We start from the raw sequence: 26,490 nt of genomic DNA on the forward strand, positions 1-26,490 counted from the left end.
GAGGGAGGGGTGCATCATGCCCGGGAGGGGAAGACCATAGGAGCTTTCCTCCCTCTCTTCCCACACTGGCCGTGCCTCTTCTTTAAACCTTCATGACAGCTCCCTCTTCCACATGTGGAGGTGTGGCAGACCCATGCCTGTTTTATGCTTGGGCTTGTTGAGCTAAAGGGATTTGATATCTTCATAGTTGATGTTAAGAGCAAACAACATTCTGTACGACCTTCTGAAGCAAAGAGAGGTCAAGTGTCTCGGCGCATTCCACATACACATCATCACATTCCATTAGAGACAACATAACATGGAACGCTGGCTTGTGTCTGCTGTTGAAGTAATGTTGTTTCTAAGCACTGTGTCGGCATATGTAGCTACTGTTGCGGCTTCAGGTTATTGGTGCTCTACGCTACAGTTGAAAAGTACAGAGAGAGAGAGAGAGAGAGAGAGAGAGAGAGAGAGAGAGAGAGAGAGAGAGAGAGAGAGAGAGAGAGAGAGAGAGAGAGAGGGAGAGAGAGAGAGAGAGAGAGAGAGAGAGAGAGAGAGAGAGGAGAGAGAGGAGAGAGAGAAATCCCCTTCAACTCTGCCCCCACCACACCTCCCCGCTACAGAATTGAGTCACAGTCAAATATATATCACTGTTTCAACTCTACGATTTTTTTAGTAGAGTTAAAAATAATAAAAATGATCTTAAAATATATATATATATATATATATATATATATAACCCCAGCAAAAATCAATGTTGCTACGAGGAGGAGAGAGGAAGGGGAGTGTGTGCAACAAGCTGGAAGTAATGTGCATTGACAGCCCACGGGGTGGTGGTGGGGAAACGGTGGGGGTGTGTGTGTTGGGGGATGGGGGGGGGGGGGGGGGGGGGGGGATCTGAATGACGGGGGACTAGTGGGAAGGGAGGGATGTAGGGAGGGGTCGATGGAGAGATCTGTCTCCAGCAGCAACACTCTTCCTGGGCAACACAGTGTGTCAAGTGCAGAGAAGACAAGTTAAAAGAGAAGAGAGGAAGAAACGGCACAGAAACCGATCGATAAAGAACTCAAGAGTCCCCGGAGTGGACAACGGAGAGAGGATACTCCAGGACACAACGCAAGACTCAATGATAAAGTTGAATGGCATGTTCATTCACAGACAAACCGCGGTACTTAAAAGCAAGATCAACCTCAACCCTTACTAAAGCAAACGCACCATCTTTCTGATGCTTTTGGAGAAAAAAAAACTGCAGTATATCTAAGGACCTCTCAGTCCTACCCTGCAGTTATCCTTGATTGTCTGTCGTCAAGTATTGGCCAATTGTATTGCATTGTATTCAAGTAAGGAGGCAGGTAGCCGAGGGGTTAAGAACGTTGGGCCATCTGTTGATGTGCCCTTGAGCAAGGCACTTAACCCTAATTTATCCTGTAAGTCGCTCTGGATAAGAGCATCTGCTAAATTACTAAAATGTTATGTGAAATGTAAGTATTGCTGTCACCAGGTCACTCAAAAACCAGGTCACCACTTTCTTTCTCAAGATTACTGCTCGCAAAGCTTAGGCACAGAACCTATATTTGCCATTCGGGAAATGGCCTGCCCTGAATGGTATGGAGCAACCATTGAATATTTAATATCCTTTCTATGCACTAGGAAATCAGCCCATGTGTAGACTGCTGTGGTGACATAAAACCAGAAAGCTTCCTAATTGAGGAGTAAGTTGTCGTGACCGAATGGGAGGGTGCTCATTGGTTCACTTCCAGGGTTGACGGTGAATCTATAACGCATATAGTGTCGTGCACTACGGCAGTGTCCAAATGGCTTCCTATGTAGTGCACTACTTTTGACCAGGGACCATGGGGCTCTGGTCAAAAGTAGTGCACTTGGTAGGGAATAGCGTACCATTTGGACCGCCTCTGTGTTCACCGTTCACACAGGGGCTGGGTGTGGTGTAGAGAGGGGGACAATCTCAATGACCAGGACATGAACACACACACTCCATTCTCCTCCTATTCCCCAGCAACTGCCTTCTATACATTTGAGCTCCATCCATACCATAAAAACATTCCCCCCTGGAATGGAGTGGGACATGCTGGAAAACACTGGGGAAGACCTCAGGGCTAGAGCTGCTTCCTCCTGTTGATCATGTTACAAGCATGCGTGGCTAACTGAGGAAGCCAAAGGAGAAGAAAAACTCTCATACATGAGTTCACGTGGGTCATTAAAGAGCTAGTGAGGGAGGCAGAGGCAGACCGGAGGGATTGGTTGGCTTGGGTGAACCTGCGCATCTGTCATGGGGCATTGCGTCTCTCTTTGGTCTCTCAACACTCTCCCCATCGTTCTAAAGTAGACAAACATGTACAGGATATGTGCTAGCGGGGACTGGAATAAAGCCATGTTATTATTACATCAATTTCTAAAGGCGTATGTAATGGAGAAGCTTTGTAAAGCAGGAACTACTTCCAAGATACTACTGTATGTAAAAGTCCCCCGGTGAAAGATTTACAAATACATCTTCCTGAATTAATGCTCCCAAGACGGTTCAACTCAGATTTTTTTGTGAACATTCAAAAATAGCCCTTTGCGTTTCTATTCAATAAAATTTGTCAGGCTGTCACACTTCATTAGAGAGAGACTGTTTGTAACTTGGCAGGCATTAGAGTGACGAGGCAGGGGGCTGTTTCTGTCTGGACTCTGGACTGTCTAGCTACGCCACAGAGGGTCTCTCTTCTGTCTCCACCAACTAACACCTTGTCTATTATGGTCCAACGTGTTCAGTAGGGCAAAGCGTACCAAAAAGGTTCGCAAACAGAAATTCAGCTCTACCTCACTCAAGTTTCAAAATATGTTCTCCTATTGCGTTGCTTATGAACACAACCCATGATACACATACAGGAGACCTATAGGAGAGAGACAGAAAGGAGATAGGAAGTGATGGAGAAAATGGCGTGCTCGTTTCATGGACGGGAAGTCAGTCAGACAGGCAGAAAGAAAATGGATGCCTGTCACTGTGTGTCCCCTCTGTTGGTGGGTGTAGTTATTCTAGTCTCCAGCGGAGGTGACTGTGATATCAATATGTGTTTGTTTGCTTGCTCCTGGTTGAGTGTTCACACAGTGCCATTGTGCAAAAAGGGAGAGATTGTCCTGGGGATTAAGGGGGGGATGGATGGAGAGAAAAGATCAATGAGGATGGAGATAGAAGCACTCTCAGAGAGACTGTCTCACTTCCTGGTTGGGTGGTGCACAGCGTGCGTCACTCCTGTCTCCAGGACGAGTCCGTCTGTCCCACTTAGGTATAGAAGTACCGGAGACAGCGTCCAAGATGGACGCCCGTTGTTTTCAACGTAATCTACTCACGTTCGCATACGCCGCTTCGTGGTTGTTGACATCTTTTTTACCGGGACTACTATGCCTGTGCACTAGTACTGTCCAGACAGCAGTATCGTGCGAACACGCTCCAGGAATTCTGACAGCTGGGCTCATGACATCAGAGCATGAATATAAAATGTAAATATCTTTGGCTGAGTGATTTAGAAAAAAAAAAAGAAAAAAAAAAGAAATCGGCCTCAGCAACTAATATTTGAATAATTCAATGGATTTTTTGTGTGCACAAAGGTGATGACTAAAGTGTTTTATTATGCATTTTTGAATTTGACTTGAATTGTCTTTCTTGGGCTGTACTTCAGTTGAACTGCAATACCAAAGCTGTCCTCTGGGAATTTGAAAGCATGCTTCCAGACTGGAACTCGGGTTCCTTGGTTTCTCCCCTACAAGTCTGTCTGTCTATAACCTACTGTCCAGACAGCACAGCAGCCATTGCCTTTAATGATCCTACTGTATAGGCACACAGAGTGAGCTGTGAGACTTGTGGGTGAAGAAATGATCAACCTCCGTATTAGAACATACAAAGCCCATTTTCACTTGTGATTTTAATACCCACTGTTAATGAATCAACACCTTTAAGTTCATAGTGTACATTACAGAACCAATCAGAGATAATTGTTAAATGAACACTTTTCAAAGAGACAAAATAATATGAGCACAAACATACTGTGATTAAAATGAACTGTGATTGCACAAATCCTTTATTTCCAGGATCAAATAATATATTTTAACATTTGAACCAGTTTTTATTTTATTTTTTACATCTACAATAACTTTGAGTGTGTTAGAAAATCAAAATAAATTCAACGTGATAAAAAAAGAACAATGACAAAATTGTATCATAAACATAAAACACAAATCTGGGATGTGAGTCTGCAGTATGTCACCACTATGGCACCATATTCGTTTAAGTCACAAAAAGTTCTCCAAACATGACTTTGAAATAAAACACAGAACTGTAGGTACTGTGGTCATATAATAGAGTCCAAAATGATTTTCTACAAGCCTACTTTTTGTGCTAGAGAAAAATAGCTTGTAGCAGTGCTTTTAAAAAGTAGTGCTTGCAAAAAAATAAAAAATAGCCTTGAACTATTTACACAACAGTTTTTTTTATTAAGCAGTTTTTTTGTTGTTATTGATTGTCACCTTGCTTTTTTATTTTTGACATATATCTCCTGGTTGATTGAAATAAATCTATTTCATATAAGAAACGTCTATACAAAAAAAGACAAACAAATATAAAGAGAGAGGCAAGTCCGTAAATGCGTTTGATTGTGACGTTTATGTAATAAGTTACATCCCAAATAGCACCCCATTCCCTATATAGTGCACTACTTTTGACCAGGGCCCAGGTTAAAAGTATAGCACTATGTAGGGAATAGAGTGCCAATTAGGACGCAGCATTCGAACACTACCAATATTAATTAAAAATGATTTTCCAGAACTTTTTACAACTAAATACTGTAATAGGATATTTTTTACAACTCTTTTACAATATACACAACACATTCAACATTGCACCTTTTCAATATAGAATCTCTTTAAAAGACTTGTCCTCTGATTTGGTTTTTTGTATCAATGCTCATGAGGATGATCAAGTCAATCCTCATGGAATGTTTTCAGTGCGATTCATCAGTGGTTCTCAAACCTCTCCTGGGGACCCGCACCTGTTTCCACACTTTTGATCTATTCTAAAGCTAGCCCAGCTGATTGAACTTGTCAGCTAATCATCGAGCCCTTGTCTAAGTGAATCAAGTGAGCTAGTTCAGGGCTACAACAGAATTGTGAATCTCCCGGGGGTCCCAGAGGAGAGGTTTGAGAACCACTGTGATCGATGACCATGATGGAATCACTTTGGGCCCTGTAAGAGAGGAAGCCCATTGAAATGATTGTTCTCGTCACGTCAAAAACCGCCGTTCCCATTCCTCTGCCTCTTGGCATCGAATACAGTTTGTTTAGCTCAATTTCATTTAAATTCAGGAAATCAACTTAAATCCAAATTTCGGTTTTTCCTCAAAGCTTTTCAATGAGGAATGATGGATCTGGAATTTGTTTGTTTACTTCCTGAATTTAAGCTGTGTACTGCTGTATTCCGGAACTTAATTTACTGAGCGATTTCATACTGTAGCCGGTCAAGAAAATGCTTCGGTTGATTTGAGTGCCATTTAAATAAATACACATCATTATACTGGTAATGTAAACTTCTTCCAGGCTAAAATGCAGCATGAAAATAAACACCAAAACGGTCAGCCCTTCCGCCGATCTGCTCTTCCTCTTCATATTTGGATGCCATTTGACCATAATATGGTATCCGTTTCACATATTCAATCTCAATAACATGCAAGAGGACAACCTAAATACTCTTTTACCAACACACAGATCACCAACACCAAAATGATAGGCCTGAATCAATTCCTCTTCATCTCTGTGGGCAGATGACACAAAACATAACACACAGAACAGAACACGTGTAACCTACCTCACAATAATTCCAGACGTCCAGCTCCTTCAATCAATCAGTCAGTGTCATCATTCTTCATAATGAATATTAATCTCCATCACAATCCTTCTCCATCCTTTCCATACCCACATTCCCTCCTTTAACAAGTTACACTGTATTGAAGCGCAGTACTGTAGCACTCACAGTCTTAATAATCCTGGTCAGAAACCGTATTTTGTGCACCCATAAAGAAAAACACTGATATTCACAGTGGTGAAGAAATCGCTGCTCTCTCAACCAACCATACCCCCTCCCCCTAGAGCTGTGTGCCAGTGGGGAAACTACTGTCAGAGTGCAGAGAGACACTATCCTGAGCTCTTTCACTGAGTACGGAGTCCGTCGAACACAAATGAAATGGAGAGAACATTACATAGAAAGTCGTAACGACCATAGTTCAGTTTAATTCTTATTTTGTTTCTCCTCTTCTCTTTATTTTTTTACGCCCCCCCTTGTCCTGATAAAATGGTCCAATGGTCTCTCTTTGCCCTGACACCCCCTCCGCCCCCCCCTCTCAGAGGTAGAAGCCAGTAGTCTGTGGGTCTGGCAGGGTATGTAGGGCGTCGGGCTGAAGACTGTCGCTGATTGTCTGGCTGTTCACATTGGGCAGTAGACAGCTCCCTGTGTAAGCCACGTTGGTGTCGTTGAGGATGCAGCCGTTCTCCATCTAAACACAGAACAAGAAAATATATTTGGAGCTGTATAGGACACAACCCCCCCCCCCAAAAAAAACGACTATAATCACTACACTCTGTTCTGTGGCGTGGTCATTGACACTAATCAGTTAATATTTTACTGCAGTGGGCTAAATCAGGGTCTTCGTAGTCTTAAACACACCTACATTGAAACCAAAGTATACACCTCACACAGATGGTTCTGGGCTTAAACAAAGAAGACAACTGTACCATGTCAGATAGAGTTGAAATGTATTACATTTTGAGTTTGCATCCCAATATTACACACACACACACACACACACACACACACACACACACACACACACACACACACACACACACACACACACACACACACACACACACACACACACACACACACATCACAGAAGACTGTAAAAATAACAAAAATGTTTGACATAAAAAGATTTGTGGGTTTTTAGAAATAATGTTTATTAACAACATTCTACCCATGGGGACACTAGGTCATTTGACTACAGGAAAGGGCTACTGCAGGTCAGGTCAGCCAGAGAGCGGAGTGGAGTGGAGCGGACACACACACACACACACACACACACACACACACACGGCGGTAGACTGGGGGGCCTGCAGTCATCAGGACAGAGAACACATTACATGACATTGAGAAGGGACTAAACCATGTACTGCACCAGGGTAGGATTACAATAGGACCAGGCTAATGACTAAACCTCCCCCACAGCAGCTAACTGTAGCATGTAGTAGTCGCTCATATACTAGCTAACTACAAAAAGTAGCATATCCGCCAAACCAACAGAGTACTGACACTGGTACACACACTGAGTTCCACTCTCTATACTCCAAAGGTGTGAGTGTGTACTTTGTGGCTTCCCTGTATGAGGGAATCCTGTGTGTGTGTGTGGGGACAGAGTGTCTGTTGTGACAGCTCCTGCCATCGGCCTAATTGTAATCCTGTTTAGTGGGCCCTAACTGGATTAGCTAGGCATCATCCATGTAGAAATCCTAATAGGGCCACCTTATATAGGCCCCCTATAGGGGCAGACCAGCAGGATACTGAGCACCTGCAGCAGGACAAACCCAGTCAGGTTAAAGTAGGCCAAACTCAACTTCTCTAATTCTCTCATGCTACTCCGTCCCAAATCACATCAACCCCCCCCCGGGAAACAGCACCCCCTGTGGTGGGATGTGACACCACGCGTGTAGGCACTCACCCATGCGCGCGTACACAACATTTCCACACATTCTTCTGCCCCTGTATGTATTAGGTAACGATGATGGGCAAATTGTAGGTCAGGACAGCTCATGCTTGACTGACCAGCTTGGCTCTATGTTCCTCTGGGGCATGGTCGCTGACCCCGAAAGAAAACACAGGAAAGGCGGAGTGGGGCGGGGGCATGAATGGATGCCGGTCCGGTTAGCGTTCACTGCCTGGGAGCTATAGCTCTCATTGTGGGACTCAACCTTGTTCTATTCATTACCGTTCCTCACCGTCGTCTCTCTCCCTCCAAAGAGACCAACCAACTCTATCGTTCGTTACCCTTCATGGATCTTGAAACATTAATTTGGCACAATAACAAACAAGGAGAGGAAGATGGTGTCCAGCATGCAGAATGGACTGTGTGCTGTACTAATGAGCGGAGCTCTATAGTCCAATTTGTCTTGGCCCCTGAGGCCTTGTTTTGACTGACTGGGCCCCTTGTGTCCCTATATGACAGGACTACTGTACACAGTTACAAAAGGCACGCGTTGGTCCAAATCTCATCCTCGTCGCCAAATGTACAGAGGCGTGTTGTGCAATTAAACTGCACAACGTGAGAGCAACCTGCGTTCCATTGCAATTCTAAAGACAAAGGAATTCTCCAGTTGGAACATTATTGAAGATTTGTTTTAAAAACATCCTAAAGATTGATTCTATACATCGTTTGACATGTTTCTATGGACTGTAACAGAACTTTTTGACTTTTCGTCTGGACCTAGTGCTCAAGCCTCATGAATTTGGATTCCTGGGAGTGCATTCTGATGAAGATCAAAGGTAAGTGAATATTATAATGCTATTTCTGACTTCTGTTGATCCACAACATGGCGGGTATCTGTTTGGCGTTGTTTTGTTGTCTAAGCGCTGTACTCAGATTATTGCATGGTGTGCTTTTTCAGTAAAGGTTTTTTAAAATCTGACACAGCGGTTGCATTAAGGAGAAGTGTATCTATAATTCCATGCATAACAGTTGTATCTTTTATCAATGTTTATTATGAGTATTTCTGTAAATTGATGTGGCAAAATGCCCGGATGTTTTGGAACTACTGAACATAACGCACCAATGTAAACTGAGATTTTTGGATATAAATATGAACTTTATCAAACAAAACATACATGTATTGTGTAACACGAAGTCCTGTGAGTGTCATCTGACGAAGATCATCAAAGGTTAGTGATTAATTTGATCTCTAAATCTGCTTTTTGTGACTCCTCATTTTGTCTGGAAAAATGTGTGTTTCTGTGACTAGGCGGTGATAATTGTTCGGTGTGCTTTCGCTGTAACGCCATTTTGAAAATCGGACACTGTGGTGGGATTAACAAGTTTATCTTTAAAATGGTGTAAAATACTTGTATGTTTAAAGAATTTTAATTGAGATTTCTGTTGTTTGAATTTGGCGCCCTGCACTTTCACTGGCTGTTGTGAAACTGTTGTTGTCATATCGATCCCGGTAGAGGGATTTCAGCCATAAGAAGTTAAAAGCAACATCATTCAATACTTGACTGAGCTAGAACCCTACATTACTGAACACAACATATACTGTATAGTACTGTACGAGACACCCTAGAGCAGCAGCCATGGAAGTGGAATAGCCTACTGTTCTCTCAAACGCCTCCACTAGGTACACTTCCAGTCAGTGTCCTGATCTGAAGTCATGCTGTACAATCTGTTCAAAGCTGAAAATGTAAGGTGGGCCTACAGACTAGAGCTGCTTTCTTCACAATCACATTGCGGTAGGATCAGATCAGGCATTTAGGTCAAGGGTATGTTGTGCCGCCTGCAAGGAAACAACCCTGGTAGGGAGAGGTTATTCCTACTGCAGTCGACGCTTAAGTTGACGGAATCATTTCAACAGTTGACTTCATTGCAGTGCAATCCTCAAAGATCAAAGCCACTCCGTGTGAGACCTACTTCTCCTGTCCATTAATAGACTCTCCACTGCCGTGACCCTTGCTCTCCACACATCTGTTTACATTGCATGTCTGTTCACATCAAACTATCTTACGTTGAACTATAAAGCAGCAGCGGAAACAAGCCCGAGGCTGGGGCTTCCCATGCCATATTAGTGCCTTCACAGAGAACCATCGCTTTCATGACATAGACACGGAGCTTCTAAAATGCTGGGTTGTCAATGACTATTAACAAGACAGTCCCACAAACAACAAGACAAATAAACATACAGTCACAGAAATTCCCCAAATATTACACAAGAAAAAGACATTAGGTCGATGATCTATCGACGAGCATCTTCCGTTATTCTTTGACTCTTACCTTACAGAGAGTGGCATCCTGGGAAGCGGGGCTATTCAAAATGCCGTAGGCGTCCAGAGTAGGCATGGTGTGTTGAGGCTGTGACAGCCCCAGGATGTAATCTAAGGAGTTCTGTGTGGTGGAGTACTGAGGGAAGTAGGTGGATGGGACCTGTGGAGAATGTTGTTTGTGATGCACCAGATGGTCTGAGGGGTTAGCGGTCACCCCTCCTTGTCCCTGGTAGTGACCTATGCCCCCTACCGTAACCCTGTTCATGACCATGCCCACGGTAGTCAAATCACCCATACAGTAATCCGTATGAGTGACCTCTCCTTCTGTAGTGTGTGTGAGGGTGTCCGCATGCCCGTTGGGGTAGGAGACGGTGCAGGCTCCATTAGCTCCATTAGCGGTCAGTCCCAACTGGTCGTCGTAGCTGGAACTCTGCCAATCGGGATCAGGGTGCACCCCGTTGAGAGTGGCACTGCTGCTGCTACTAGCCTTCTGCTGTTTGAAATGACACGGAGATTGAAGCTGGACCTGTAAGTGCTGGTTGTGCTGCTGCCACTGGCTCTGAAGATGGATGTTGTTCTGGTGCTGGTGCTGTTTGAGCTGCCCGGCCCTGTGAAGCCCCAGCTGGGATGTCTTACTGTTAACCAGGGGGTGAAGACTTTGGCAGTGGTCATCCAGCCCCGCAAGCATATGCTGCTGCTGGGGAAGCCAGTGACCATTATGGACCAAGGTTAGTGAGTTTGTGTGCTGCAGGGTGTCTGGCTGGCTTGGCGTGGGGACGTCCATTTGTGTCGGGGGCCAGGGGTATTTTTCCAGAACGGGTTTTACTAAGTTGAGGTGCTGCTGCATCTGCTGGGAGAGCTGCACTATGGGTGGCTGTTTTGGTAGTCTGTGAGGGGGTAACATGGGTTGAGGGGCAGGAGGGTCAGTAGCTTGGGGGTGGAAGGTAGAGATATGCATAGTGGGGGCAGCTTGGGTATGAGGGTTAAGGATAAGGGCAGAATTAAGGATAGGGCCAGGGGGATGGGTTGTGGTTGAAGGTGGTGGTATGGACACGTGACTGTCCCCACCCTGGCCCTCCTCGGTCTTGTTCTCCAGCGAGTCGTGGATGTAGGCGAGGATCTCGTTGTTGGTGAGCAGGTCGTTAAGCGAGGGGATGTAGTCCGGATCCATCTCCACTCTGATCATCCTCTCATCCAGCAGCAGTAGCTCCAGATCCTCTGCGTTCAGACCCAGGTTCTCCAGAGCAGAGAACAGCTCGCTGATAGGAAGACATTTACTTTATTTGACAAATTCTAAATACATAGAGCCATGGGAGTACAACAATGCAAATAGAAAAAAAAACATCTGAATTAAAAAGTCATTATCAGAAGGGTTAAAGAATGGAAAGCTTGGGCAAGACTGGCTGTACATTGGGCAGTCCAATGGTACTTTACACTCAATTAAATTGGAAAATACTTATAAAATATTATATGCAAAAATATACATTCACCTGTTAGAGCATGTCTCGTCCCCCTCCAGAGACAGTGAGTCCAGGGTGGCGAGCAGCGGGTCGAAGCAGGACGGAGGCTCTCCGTTGAGGCCAGTGGAGATGGTGGTAACCCCGTCGGGCACAGAGCTCCAGCTCTCTCCCACACCCCCACCCAGAGGGCCACCGCTATAGTATCCACTGCTCTGCCCTTTCCCCTCACCTCCCTCACTAAACAGACTACTGTGGAAGGACATCTTGGGCTCGACGGCTGGTTGGCACACGTACACGGACTCATCCTGCCTCATCAGCGCCCCGAGCAGGGAGCTGGGGTCCAGTCCACCGTTATCCTTCGACGGGTTCTTGTCCAGCTTGCCCTTCTTGGATTTGGTCTTGCCTTTAGCCTGGAGTGAGTCGGTGAGGCCGTGGATGGGGTAGCTACTCTGGTAGAGAAGGGCCTCGCCCGTGGCGAAGGTGAAGGGGAGGTGCATGGAACGCTTCCTCAGGTGCTCTCCTCCCTCCTCCTCCCTGGGAACGAGAGGATGGAGAGAACCAATCAGAACACACTCTTATTGTTTAGGATAAAACTCCAGCAAAGTTAAGGTTGCGTGTCCTTAAAGTTGGTGGCAGCTTCATTTAAACAGTGTGTTCCCAAACTAGGGGTTGTGACCCATGTCAGGTCGCCTGATATGAAAATGGGGTCGAGGGAGAATTTCCAAAATCCTGGTAAAAATGTTTTTTTTATATAAGATCTTTTGTCTCTCAAAATCATTGTAATGTGGGAAAAGGTCGCTCTTGACCGTTGCAGTTGATGAATGGCTAAGCCCCGCTACAAAACCACACACTCTTGCAGAGACTGACATTACTGGCCGCAATTGATATGGAGAAAACAATGTGTGGGGAAGCATAGGCACAGAAACTCACATCAAAACCTTTGTCAGACAACACAGAAACTAAAAATTGATGCTATAGCTGACTCAAACTCCCCACCTTATGCTCTCTCCAAATGGATGTTAGCGATGAGGGACGAGATGCCCATACCATCGACTTTAGTTCGCTGCATGCCGTGGGATGCTATTCATGAGGACATATTGTTGTCTCACGATTGCCAAGCATGATATGGCACAGGGGATGCTCAGTGTGCTGAAAAACAGATTCCATGGGATCGAATAGTGGTGCTTTTGCACAGATGGGGCTCCATCTATCGCTGGACGGCTGGCCGGGCCTCTGCACTTTAGTTATGAACGTGTCTCCCTCTGCCATATGGACAACATTGGATGGTAAACCCACTGAGCTAGACTGGATACGCCGAGAGCAGAACTTTGAGATACGCAGCAGGTAAATTCGATTGTGAACTGTACTGGGTTCACCCGTTCACAAAACTATGTGGAGATGTGGGATCAGAGCATGACAATGTTCTGTTTCACACCGAGGTTGGGTGGTTGTCGATGGGTATTGTTGAAAATATTTTTCGAATTGAGAAAGGAACTGTTGTCATTCGCAATGGATTTAAAATTACAGACTTTGTTGACTTTGTGCAATGAAAAGAAAACGTGTCTTTTGTGCAATGAAAAGAAAACGTGTCTCCTTGCCTACGTAACAGACATATTTGGGGAACTGAACGAAACTGAAGGCAAGCATGCAGGGAAATACAAACAAATTGTACGGATGAGTGAACGAATCAGCAAAATCTGTCTGACTGTGATCCTGGGTCAGTTGACGTGCCGGTAAGTGAAATTGAACAGCTGATCGAGCTGCCATGTGACTGAATGCTGCAGACAATGCGTTCACCGGTCACTATGAAGACGTTTTGGTTCTTGACTCCAAGGGAATACAACGCAGTCTCCCTCAGAGCATTAAAACTCATGGTACGCTGATTCAGTGCTCTCATCTGCATTAAAACCAAATATCGATCCAGGTTGGACGTGACAGGAGAGATGCGGTTCTCACTGTTGACCACGCCTCCCGACTTTGAGACGCTCCGACATGACATGCATCAAACACACCCATCTCATTAGCGGTGGTGAGATAAGATACATTATTTAAATGTCTTGACTGTCAAAGCCCCACATTAAAAAAGTAAATGACGTTTTCTTTTTCATATGGTGGGGGTAGCGAGAATGTTCAGATATCAATATGGGGTTGCGGGCCAAAAAGGTTTGGGAACTCCCGGTGTACAGTATACTATTAATGTGATGATATCTAATCTACTGTCCTCCCTCTGTCTCACTGGGAACAAGAGCAGGACGAGAAAGAGCTTCCCAGAACACGGGGGACAACTATATGGACTAAAGTCCCTAATACTACAGACTAAACAGCTCTGACTGTATAGAATGACATATTCCGCTCACCTCATTGAAATCCTTCATGCAAACAAAGCAAAATCTCCAGTGCTAAATCAACTTTAGTGTCACATTTAACACTCAGAAAAGTGTTTAGGTTTAAAAATGTATTCAAAACATAATTGGGTTATGGAGGGGTGAAGAAGCTAAACCTGCACTTACACCAGGGGCCTCTGGGTGGCAATGATGTAGTCAGGCTTGCCGTTCTTGTAGACCAGTCTGGCGTTGGCTTGGACCCACCTCCAGCGGTTATCCTTAGTGAGCAGTCTGAACACCGTCAGCCCGCTCTCCCCTGTCTTGATCACTGGAATCACATAAGACACCGAGTCAGGTGGGGAGGGGGGGAGGGGGGGGTGTATCAGAACCAATCATGATCATAACCGAACACAGGCAACAGTACGGTACATATGTGCACCCATGCATGGAACCAACCCCTACACACTCATGACGCTTACAAAAGCAAGTCTGCAGAAATATGCTATTTGTACACGTGTGAGTGTACATGCACCTATGCACGCAGGCACCACCGTCACACCTCACTCAGGCCTACCACAACATTATCACAAAAGGTTCTACAGCTGCACCATTGAGAGCATCCTGACCGGTTGTATCAACGCCTGGTATGGCAACTGCTCGGCATCTGACCGTAAGGCGCTACAGAGGGTAGTGGGAACGGCCCAGTACATCATTGGGGCAAAGCTTCCTGCCATCCAGGATCTATATAATAGGCAGTGTCAGAGGAAAGCCACATTGTCAGAGACTCCAGTCACCCAAGTTATAGACTATTTTCTCTGCTACCGCACGGCAAGCGGTACCGGAGTGCCAAGTCTAGGTCCAAGAGGCTCCTCAAAAGCTTCTACCCCCAAGCCACAAGACAGCTGAACAATTCATAAAATTGCCACCAGACAATTTACATTGACCCCCCTTGTACACTGCTGCTACTCGCTGTTTGTTTGTTAGCTATACATAGTCACTTCACCCCCACCTACATGTACAGATGACCTCAACTAGCCTGTAGCCCCGCACACTGACTCGGTACCGGTGCCCCCTGTATATAGCCTCATTATTGTGTTACTTTTAATTTGAGTCTACTTGTTGAATACTTTCTTCTTCTTGAACTGCACTGTTGGTTAAGGGCTTGTAAGTAAGCATTTCCACGGTAAAGTCTACACTTGCTGTATTCGGCGCATGTGACAAATAAAATTTGATATGTACACACACACTCTCCTTGATCCTTCTCCCACTTTGCTGTGTGTGTCGTGGAGTACAGCACGTCTCAGCTGTGCAGCTTTCCAGAGTAGGTTCATTGTGGTGAACGGACACAGGTGTGAGGCACTGTAGACCCATTGTTCTACAGAGGCTTGCAGTAAAGAGATGTGCAGACAGTGCAGATTTACACCCAATGTGTTCCCCTGCAGTGCTACTGAAACTCTTATTAGTGTGTCAGTTTCAGTGGCCCCTGGTAGACTTTAGATCTTTATTCCATTCCTGATATGGATATGTGGCCCTAGTTCACCACACTGCGGTACTCTGCTCTACTCTGGGCTTTGCACAATCTCCTTCGTAATCTGGATTATCTGTAAACATATTCTCCACTCTAACCAACCATGTGCCACACAGAGACACAGACGGGTTGGTTGTCGAGCAACAAAAATGCTGCATGCGCAACTTTGTGTCAGAAAAGACGGGGTTGGTTTAAATCGCTGACAACATGTAAACTAGATTTGGTTTCCAAATGTTAATTGAAAACATAAATTCATTTGCACAATGAGCGCTTGTCTCTCAAATACATCGTTAGAGTTGTTGGCTTGCTATCTAGCGATTTTTTTAAATTAGAATCGACATGAAATCAGTCAAAACAAGACATGGTATCAACAACAAGATAAAACTTTTAGCCAGTGTTGCTAGCCATCTGACCGCTCGTCTTTTAGAGACACCAACCTACTACCCCGGACTACTTTCCAAAAGCAATAAAAAGGTTGTGAGTCAAAAGTTTGAATAGGCAGCATATACTGTACTGACATAACTCACTAGTTTATTTTAACACTTTCATTAAGCAAATTGTCCCCTCCAGTATTTAAACTCAAAAAGTTGTGATATTGGCCAATAACAATAATAATGAATAACATCATGCTTGGTTTTGAGCTCACTAGTGTATTTTAACTATCATTAGGCAAATTGTCCCCTCCAGTATTTCAACTCAGAGAGCTCGATTTGTTATGTACTAGAAACTCAGAGAGATGGAAGGGGAAGTGACATTGTAAACTTAGAGAGATGTAGTTATACAGTGCCTTGCGAAAGTATTCGGCCCCCTTGAACTTTGCGACCTTTTGCCACATTTCAGGCTTCAAACATAAAGATAGAAAACTGTATTTTTTTGTGAAGAATCAACAAGTGGGACACAATCATGAAATGGAACGACATTTATTGGATATTTCAAACTTTTTTAACAAATCAAAAACTGAAAAATTGGGCGTGCAAAATTATTCAGCCCCCTTAAGTTAATACTTTGTAGCGCCACCTTTTGCTGCGATTACAGCTGTAAGTCGCTTGGGGTATGTCTATCAGTTTTGCACATCGAGAGACTGAAATTTTTTCCCATTCCTCCTTGCAAAACAGCTCGAGCTCAGTGAGGTTGGATGGAGAGCATTTGTGAACAGCAGCTTTCAGTTCTTTCCACATATTCTCGATTGGATTCAGGTCTGGACTTTAACTTGGCCATTCTAACACCTGGATATGTTTATTTTTGAACCATTCCATTGTAGATTTTGCTTTATGTTTTGGATCATTGTCTTGTTGGAAGACAAATCTCCGTCCCAGTCTCAGGTATTTTGCAGACTCCATCAGGTTCTCTTCCAGAATGGTCCTGTATTTGGCTCCATCCATCTCCCCATCAATTTTAACCATCTTCCCTGTCCCTGCTGAAGAAAAGCAGGCCCAAACCATGATGCTGCCACCACCATGTTTGACAGTGGGGATGGTGTGTTCAGCTGTGTTGCTTTTACGCCAAACATAACGTTTTGCATTGTTGCCAAAAAGTTCAATTTTGGTTTCATCGGACCAGAGCACCTTCTTCCACATGTTTGGTGTGTCTCCCAGGTGGCTTGTGGCAAACTTTAACCGACACTTTTTATGGATATCTTTAAGAAATGGCTTTCTTCTTGCCACTTTTCCATAAAGGCCAGATTTGTGCAATATACGACTGATTGTTGTCCTATGGACAGAGTCTCCCACCTCAGCTGTAGATCTCTGCAGTTCATCCAGAGTGATCATGGGCCTCTTGGCTGCATCTCTGATCAGCCTTCTCCTTGTATGAGCTGAAAGTTTAGAGGGACGGCCAGGTCTTGGTAGATTTGCAGTGGTCTGATACTCCTTCCATTTCCATATTATCGCTTGCACAGTGCTCCTTGGGATGTTTAAAGCTTGGGAAATCTTTTTGTATCCAAATCCGTCTTTAAACTTCTTCACAGCAGTATCTCGGACCTGCCTGGTGTGTTCCTTGTTCTTCATGATGCTCTCTGCGCTTTTAACGGACCTCTGAGACTATCACAGTGCAGGTGCATTTATACGGAGACTTGATTACACACAGGTGGATTGTATTTATCATCATTAGTCATTTAGGTCAACATTGGATCATTCACAGATCCTCACTGAACTTCTGGAGAGAGTTTGCTGCACTGAAAGTTTGGCCTCCCGGGTGGCGCAAAGGGGCTGCCACACCCCTACTCTTAGCGTCGCCCGGGTAAGTGCCATGGGATCTTGGCCAGGTACGGTGTTTCCTCCGGCGCATGACCTCAGAGAGTCACGACACCCGTAGCTACTACAAACGTCGAAATTGGGGAGAAAAAGGAGTAAAAAAAAAAAAAAAATTATATAAAAAAAAAAAAAAAGGTCGCAAAGTTCAAGGGGGCCGAATACTTTCGCAAGGCACTGGCACCCTACACAGGGCAGTGTCCCCACTGCCCTGTTATTTTACCAGGTAAGTTGACTGAGAACACGTTCACATTTACAGCAACGATTTTTTGAAGAGCCAATTGTAAACTGGGGATTATTAGGTGACTGTGAGGGTTTGAAAGTGTGCCTCCTACTAGCCCTCCAACACCACTTCCAGCAGCATCTGGTCTCCCATCCAGGGAGCCAGCAGTGGTATGCAGGGTGGTATGCTGCTGGCAATATAATTAGATAGCTCTATGTAGTACTAATATACTTATGTAGTATATGTGGACACCCATTCAAATGAATTGATTTGGCCATTTCAGCCACACCCGTTGCTGACAGGTGTATAAAATCACACACACAGCCATGCAATCTCCATAGACAAACAATGTCTGTAGAATGGCTCGTACTGAAGAGCTCAGTGACTTTGAAAGTGGCACCGTCACAGGATGCCATCTTTCTAAGTTAGTTCGTCACATTTCTGCCCTGCTTGAGCTGCCCCGGTCAACTGTAAGTTCTGTTATTATGAAGTGGAAACATCTAGGAGCAACAACGGCTCAGCCGCAAAGTGGTAGGCCACACAAGCTCACAGATGGGACTGGCGAGTGCTGAAGTGCGTAAAAACCGTCTGTCCTCGGTTGCAACACTCTCTACTGAGTTCCAAACTGCATGTGGAAGCAACTTCAGCACAAGAACTGTTCGTCGGGAGCTTCATGAAATGGGTTTCCATGGCCGAGCCTAAGATCACCATGCACAATGCCAAGCGTCGGCTGGAGTGGTGTAAAGCTCACTGCCATTGGACTCTGGAGCAGTGGAAATACGTTCTCTGGAGTGGTGAATCTGGGTTTTAGCGGATGCCAAGAGAATGCTACCTGACCCAATGCATCGTGCCACCTGTACAGTTTGGTGGAGGATAAATAATGGTCTGGGACTGTTTTACATGGTTCAGGCTAGGCCCCTTAGTTCCATCTTAAGGAAATCCATACAATGACATTCTAGACGAGTCTGTGCTTCGTTTGGGGAAGGCTCTTTCCATATATATATTTTTATTATAAAAAAAAAAATGTTGGGGGTAGATGAGCTTTAATATTGCAGATAGATTGTGGATTCCATCAATGTAATTGTCTGCATGATTTCCAATCCCTCATATATTTTTTATATATACACATACACACCTAAAAATATATTTTCCTTTTTATTTTGCCCTGACCCTACCACCCCTCTCCTAATTGGAGTAAACTAATGGACAACCCCACCTAGGCTTCTACTTCCAGGTTATTTATACTATATACAGTAGTACCAGTCAAAAGTTTGGATACACCTACTCATTCAAGGGTTTTTCTTTATTTTTTTATATATATATTTTTTTTTTACAAATTTCTACATTGTAGTATAATAGTGAAATCTAAATATATTTAATATCTGAGATTCTTCAAAGTAGCTACCCTTTGCATTCTCTCAACCAGCTTCATGAGATAGTCATCTGAAATGCATTTCAATTAACAGGTGTGCCTTCTTAAATGTTCATTTGTGGAATTTCTTTCCTTCTTAATGTGTTTAAGCCAATCAGTTGTGTTGTGACAAGGTAGTGGTGGTATAAAGAAGATAGTCCTATTTGGTAAAAGACCAAGTCCATATCATGGCAAGAACAGCTAAAATAAGCAAAAGAGAAATGACAGTCCATTTTTACTTTAAGAAATGAAGGTCAGTCAATCCGGAAAATGTCAAGAAGTTTCTTCAAGTGCAGTCGCAAAAACTATCAAGTGCTATGATGAAACTGGCTCTCATGAGGACCACCACAGGAAAGGAAGACCAAGAGTTATCTCTGTTGCAGAAGATAAGTTCATTAGAGGTACCAGCCTCTAAAATGCAGATCAAATAAATGCTTCACAGAGTTCAAGTAACAGACATCTCAACCGCATCTGTTCAGAGGAGACTGTGAATCAGGCCTTCATGGTCAAATTCCTGCAAAGAAACCACTACTTAAGGACACCAATAAGAAGAGACTTGCTTGGGCCAAGAAACACAAGCAATGGACATTAGACCAGTGGAAATCTGTTCTTTGGTCCGATGAGTCCAAATTTGAGAGTTTTGGTTCGAACTGCCGTGTCTTTGTGAGAAGCAAAGTAGGTGAATGGATGATCTCCGCATGTGTGGTTCCCGCCGTGAAGCATGGAGGAGGTGGTGCGATGGTGCTTTGCTGGTGACACGGTCAATTATTTATTTAGAATTCAAGTCACACTTAACCAGCATGGTTACCACAGCATTCTGCAGCGGTACACCATCGCATCTGGTTTGCGCTTAGTGGGACTATCATTTGTTTTTCAACAGGACAATGACCCAACACACCTCCAGGCTGTGTAAGGGCTATTTAACCAAGATGGAGAGCTGCATCAGATGACCTGGCCTCCACAATCAACCTCAAGCCAATTGAGATGGGTTGGCCAGCAGAGTGAAGGAAAAGCAGCCAACAAGTGCTCAGCATATGTGGGAACTCCTTCAAGACTGTTGGAAAAGCATTCCAGGTGAAGGTGGTTGAGAGAATGCCAAGAGTGTGCAAAGCTGTCATCAAGGCAAAGGGTGGCTACATTGAAGAATCTCAAATATATTTTGATTTGTTTAACACTTTTTTTGGTGTTATTTCATAGTTTTGATGTCTTCACTATTATTCTACAATGGAAAAAAATAGTAAAAATAAAGAAAAACCTTGAACGAGTAGGTGTGTCCAAACGTTTGACTGGTACTGCACATTTCAGACAATGCATTTTACAATAGTTATTTTTTGTTTGTTTTCCATCCTATCCTTCAGCTACCATCAACCCCTCTCATCTATCGCTGAAGCTCATCCAGTTTGATGTCTATTTTGCTATATATTTTGAACTGTGCTGTTTCACAAAAGTTCTGAACCTATATACATTTTACGGACACAGCATATTTGACAAGTTATCTTGTTGTTTTTAATCCCACCCTTCAGCTCCACTCAACTCCTCCCATCTCTCTTAACACCATCCATTTTTTCAACTGTGCTGTGATGTTTCACAAACGTTCCCTTTCCTGTTTCAGCATGACAATGCCCCTGTGAACAACGAGAGGTCCATACAGAAATGGTTTGTTGAGATCGTTGTGGAAGAACTTGACTGGCCTGCACATAGCTCTGGACTCAAATCCATCTTTGGGATGAATTGGAACACCGACAGATCAGTATCCGACCTCACTAATGCTCTTGTGGCTGAACGGAAGCAAGTCCCTGCAGCAATGTTCCAACATCTATTGGAAAGCCTTCCCAGAACAGTGGAGGCTGTTATAGTAGCAAAGGGGGAGGACCAACTCCATATGAATGCCCATGATATTGGAATGAGATGTTCGACGAGCAGGTGTCCACATTCTTTTGTAGTGTACATCAAGTCTAATTGTCAAGGTACTGTTCTAAACCAATGTTATTTGGAATATTCCATTATTTAAAAAAAGGTAGAGAAGTCATAGTAAAAGCCTTACTGCGGACGTGGTTCTCAGCACAGTAGAGCATATCAGCTGCATGGATAAACTGGTATCCAGAGCCTCGAACCCGGAGCTCAGCCTCGGTGTAGCCCAGCACGATCTTCCCCCTGCAATGCAATAACATTCACAAAAACACCCTTATTATAGACGAGACGATAATGCCTATAATAGACAACTGGTTGAAGCTCAGTGTTCAATTCAAAATCTCCCTATCATCATCATATGTAAATCATTATGACACAAATCTCAAAAGAACATTTCAAATCAACTTGTAGGTGGTACACAACACACTCCCCGCCTCTCGTCGTGAGCCGTTCGTCCGTTACCGAGAACCCAACAAGTGATGAAAGCTAGCTAGCTACATCTTGCCAAGTAGGGTTTTTCACAAGGCTAAAGTCACCATGTGTAAACTGCTGACCTAAACACTTGCGTGCAATTGGAGCGGAAATAAATTAGCCATTGTCCTTGGCAGCCAATTTAAAGTTATCTAGCTAAGTAACCTTAGCCAAGGTAAGACTAACATTAGAAAATGGGTCAGTTCACGCGCCACAATATATCATAACGTAACTAACTTTAACTATATAGTTCAGTTTAAAACCGCCAAACGTTGGGAAAACTGCCACTCTAATCATATTAATTTGCATTGTACAGACCAAGTTACGGTAACGAGGTAGCCATATTTCAGACAGGATAAACCCTGCAGTTAGTTAGTTACGCTGCATTTCCTCGACTAAGAACAACCAAGACCACAAAACATAGCCAAGAAAACAAATTGATTTGTTAAGAAACAGGGAGTGAGTTATGTTGAACCGCATGTAGTAAATGGTTGAACCCCAAACACACACGTAAACAGAACCTCGGTTGTGCATGCTTACCAGACAGACTGACAGCATCGCTGTTTCATAACACTTGTCCAATAAATTCCTGCTCCGGCATAAACTGTCTCTCTTGCCGTCTTGACATTTATGATCCAAATGCGTGCACACAGTGTCAAATTACTTTTCTGTGTGTTCACAGAAAATCTCAAATCGCCATCCACAAGTAAAACGTAGTGAGGGTGCTGCACCAGGTTAAAACAACATCAGAATCATTGCTTGCTTAGTGAATTTCTGTGTGCCAGTCAGTCTCATAGACTATACGTAACATAGTAAATGTAAATCTGGCACACTGAAATAAGTATGTTAATGTTACGTTTGGTATGGTTACATCAGACAGAAGGTTACTTAAAGGAGACTGTACCTAAATCTCTATTTTTCATGTAAATGGCATGTACCAAATCACAAAAAAGTGTATGGATCCTTCTATAACATGCCATCACAAATAGAGATTTACTTCAGAAATAGGAAAAGTCTCGAGGGTGGAAGGATGGGCGTATAACAAGGATGTCTAGCAACTCAAACATAGTTTAAGTCTCATCATGGACAATTTTAGCTAACTGCTTAATACTTTTTAGCTACTTTGCAACTACTTAGCATGTAAGCTAACCCTTCTCATAACCTTAAAACCCTTTAACATAACTCCTAACCTTAACCCTTTAACCTCACTCCTAACCTTAAACCCTATCCTAGAAAACGTTAGCCACCTAGCTAACATATCGTACATATTGCAAATTAATTAGGACATATCTAGACCATTCTTCATTTATAGTTTTGACAGCCCCCTCCCGGCACACACACTTATTTACATTTATTAAGTGGTCTTACTAGAACAGAGGAGAGATCAGCTCTCACTCTCAAGGAGGAGGTTGTTGCACTCATTCATGAGATGCACGCCATCCCTCCCTTGGTTTTTGCCTAAGCACTACACAGATGATTCAAATAACCAACTCATCATCAAGCTTTGATTATTTGAATCAGCTGTGTAGTGCCTGGGCAAAAAACAGGGGGGGGGGGGGGGGGGGCAGGACCAAGTTTGGGAAACCCTGCCCTACGGTACTGCCCAGGGACATTGTGATTTATGACAAAATGGCCGATTGTGGGCATGGCCTGTAACAGAAATGCAAACACCAGCTGGTTGACAGAGCGCCGGGCCATCTCTATGCGCTTGTTGATGTCCTACTCCCACTGAAACATCCAACTCCTCCACTGTGTGATGTCAGTGTAGACCACTGTTGTCCTGGGAACATTTGGATGACGACCTCCTGATCAGCTCGCATCTGACGCACCAGGGCTGTCCCCTTTATGTGTCCCTAGTCATTTCCACCGAGGTGGATGACTATGATATATTCACGGTCACACCTCGCTTTGGCGAGAAATCATTTTTCAGAACCCTTCCATTGCGGACAGCTCATCCATATTTTGTGCTCCTGTAGTCATCTAGCCAGCTACATTGTGTAATCGCATAGTAAATATTTGCTTGAGTCTTTGTTTCCTTGCTCTTGCCAATTTGCTTTGAGCAATGATAAGTAGGAGTATAAACTGGGATGTTATCAATAAATAAGGAGAGCATGTGTTATGCTGTATTATAAACTGGGTGGTTTGAGCCCTGAATGCTGATTGGCTGAACGCCGTATACCACCGGTATGACAAAACATGTATTTTTACTCTTCTAATTACGTTGGTAACCAGTTTATAATAGCTAGCTATAAGGCACCTCAGGGGTTTGTGGTATATGACCTATATCCAGGCACTTCACATTACGTTGTGCGAAATAACAGCCCTTAGCTGTGGTATATTGGCCATATACCACCCCCCCTTGGGTCTTATTGCTTAATTATGTTGTATAATAATGTTGCATAATCACCTTCCAGTGTAAAGAACATGGAAATAAAATTTAAAAATATATATTTTTAAGTGAGAATAAATAGGCATTGGTCTGAAGCCAAAAAAGAAAGCAAATTCACGAGCACCCATGCTCTACCAAGGTTTTCCAGCACACAGCTTTCACCAACTACAGTAGCTATGTTGATATTGTACTTCAAACTATGTATCATTTGGCTGTATGTATTTTTAGACCTAGGCCTGTTGTAAATTCGTATTATTGTTGCTTCACCATCTTTATTGCAAAAATAAATACAAGTATAAACATAACTTATTTGAAACACAATTGGTTCTGAGCTTATGTCAATATTACACAGGTAAGCTAACGGTTACAGAAATCAGGCATGCAGACAGGCTCTAACTATCTGAGCTACTATGTCCAACGCACATGTAACAGTATACCTTAAGTCCGTTCCCTCGCCCATACCTGGGCGCGAACCAGGGACGCTCTGCACACGTCCACAGTCACCCTCGAAGCATCGTTACCCATCGCTCCACAAAAGCCGCGGCCCTTGCAGAGCAAGGGGAACCACTACTTCAAGGTCTCATAGCGAGTGACGTCACCGATTGAAACGCTACCAGCGCGCACCACCGCTAACTAGCTAGCCATTTCGCATCGGCTACACACGCAACACCTGTTGTTATGTTGGCCACCTACACCTAAAAAAAGGATGTTATTATGATAATTTATTTTTAAAGACATGTTTTGCTAAAATGAAGGTTTTAGCAAATACAGGCATGCACCACATTACTACAAGACGAAACAGCTCAATCACGCCTGATGGTCTTCTAAGTATAAAAGCAAAGCTTTCTTTCATTTTATAAAAAAAGCATGAAAAGGTAGCGTAATGAGAACTTCTCACCGTGGTGTGTGAAGAATCAAATACTTTACCTTGCATGTGGTACAAATCACATTATTGTGGAAGCACCTCCTCTAAGAGCATGAATTAGGCTGTTTGAGAAAGTTTGAATCCTATTCAATCTGCCTACACATAGTTTGAAGTACAATACCAACATAGCTATTGTAGTAGGTCAAAGCTGTGTGCTGCAAAACCTTAGTAGATCATGGGCGGCATAGGCATTGTGGTGCTCGTGAATTTCCTTTCATTTCCGGCTTCCTTTCCTTTTCGGCTTCAGACTATTCTCACTTAAAACACTTTTTAGTTGTTTTTTATTAGAGACAGAATATGGACAGAATAATCATTGCAAATCTATTATACAATAGGACATCAATGGCAGTGAAAACATGTTTGAATTACCACTACTTCAAACATATTATAGCCACATGACAAGAAATTGCTCTTCACAGTAACAAACACCCTAGCAACACCCCCGCAGGCAAAACTGGTTGAAATGACCTCATTACAACCAGAATACAACTAATTCTGTTTTTAAAAGGGGTTCTAATGATGTTAATTCAACCAGCTATAACCGGTGGAACTTTAACAACATCCCATCATAATGTGAAGTAAGACTGAATAGTGTGGGCATACTTGGCATCGCAGGCCATGGGGGTGAAGTCCAGCTTGTGTTTGGTCCTGAAGATCATGTTCTTGGTCCTGATCTCCAGGATGGATGGAGGTTGGAGGGGGGTAGCGATGGCAAACAGGGCCAGTTGGGGGGGCACGTTGCAGCTGTCATCCAGCCGGCAGTTCTGGCCATGCAGGAACTTCAGACGGCCTTGGAGGGTCAGGGCCTGGGGAGAAGAAACAAAGAGCTGGTTGGTCCAGGCTTTCTCATACAGTATTTGTTCGGAAACCAATAGCCGAGTAATGAACGAGACTTGGGAGGATAGCAACGTGAGACGACAGTATCAAATCAAATCACATCACATTTTATTTGTCACATGCGCCGAATACAACAGGTGTTTCACCTTACAGTGAAATGCTTACTTACAAGCCCTTAAACAATGCAGTTTTAAGAAAATACCTAAAAAAAAGTAAGTGATAAGAACAGCAAATAATTAGAGAGCAGCAGTAAAATAACAATAGTGGGGATATTTACAGGGGGTACCGGGACAGAGTCAATGTGCGGGGGTACCGGTGTCGCGGTAATTGAAGTAATATGTACATGTATGTAGAGTTATTAAAGTGACTATCCATAGATACTAACAGAGAGTAGCGTGGGGGCAATGCAAATTGTATGGGTAGCCATTTGATTAGATGTTCAGGAATCTTATGGCTTGGGGGTAGAAGCTGTTTAGAAGCCTCTTGGACCTAGACTTGGCGCTCCGGTACCGCTTGCCGTGTGGTAGCAGTCTATGACTAGGGTGGCTGGAGTCTTTGACAATTTTTAGGGCCTTCCTCTGACACCACCTGGCATAGAGGTCCTGGATGGCAGGAAGCTTGGCCCCGGTGATGTACTGGGTTGTATGCACTATCCTCTGTAGTGCCTTGCGGTCGGAGGCCGAGCAGTTGCCATACCAGGAAGTGATGCAA

General features: G+C 43.8%; 1 protein-coding gene across 2 annotated transcripts in view; it reads right to left on the reverse strand.

Annotated features, from left to right (window-relative positions):
• Nucleotides 1-6,308: 6,308 nt before the first annotated feature.
• The window catches only part of LOC139413076 (aryl hydrocarbon receptor-like), a 70,864-nt gene continuing 50,682 nt past the window's right edge, over nucleotides 6,309-26,490 (reverse strand). For both annotated transcript variants that reach the window (XM_071160110.1, XM_071160111.1), the window contains 6 exons: nucleotides 25,546-25,748; nucleotides 21,291-21,400; nucleotides 14,022-14,163; nucleotides 11,542-12,045; nucleotides 10,062-11,310; nucleotides 6,309-6,524 (listed from right to left, as the gene is read on the reverse strand). In XM_071160110.1, the coding sequence (XP_071016211.1) occupies nucleotides 6,372-6,524; nucleotides 10,062-11,310; nucleotides 11,542-12,045; nucleotides 14,022-14,163; nucleotides 21,291-21,400; nucleotides 25,546-25,748 (2,361 nt within the window). In that variant the 3' untranslated portion in view covers nucleotides 6,309-6,371. The remainder of the gene's footprint in view (nucleotides 6,525-10,061; nucleotides 11,311-11,541; nucleotides 12,046-14,021; nucleotides 14,164-21,290; nucleotides 21,401-25,545; nucleotides 25,749-26,490) is intronic.

The sequence above is a fragment of the Oncorhynchus clarkii genome, chromosome 7 (assembly GCF_045791955.1).
Source record: "Oncorhynchus clarkii lewisi isolate Uvic-CL-2024 chromosome 7, UVic_Ocla_1.0, whole genome shotgun sequence".
Taxonomy (NCBI): domain Eukaryota; kingdom Metazoa; phylum Chordata; class Actinopteri; order Salmoniformes; family Salmonidae; genus Oncorhynchus; species Oncorhynchus clarkii.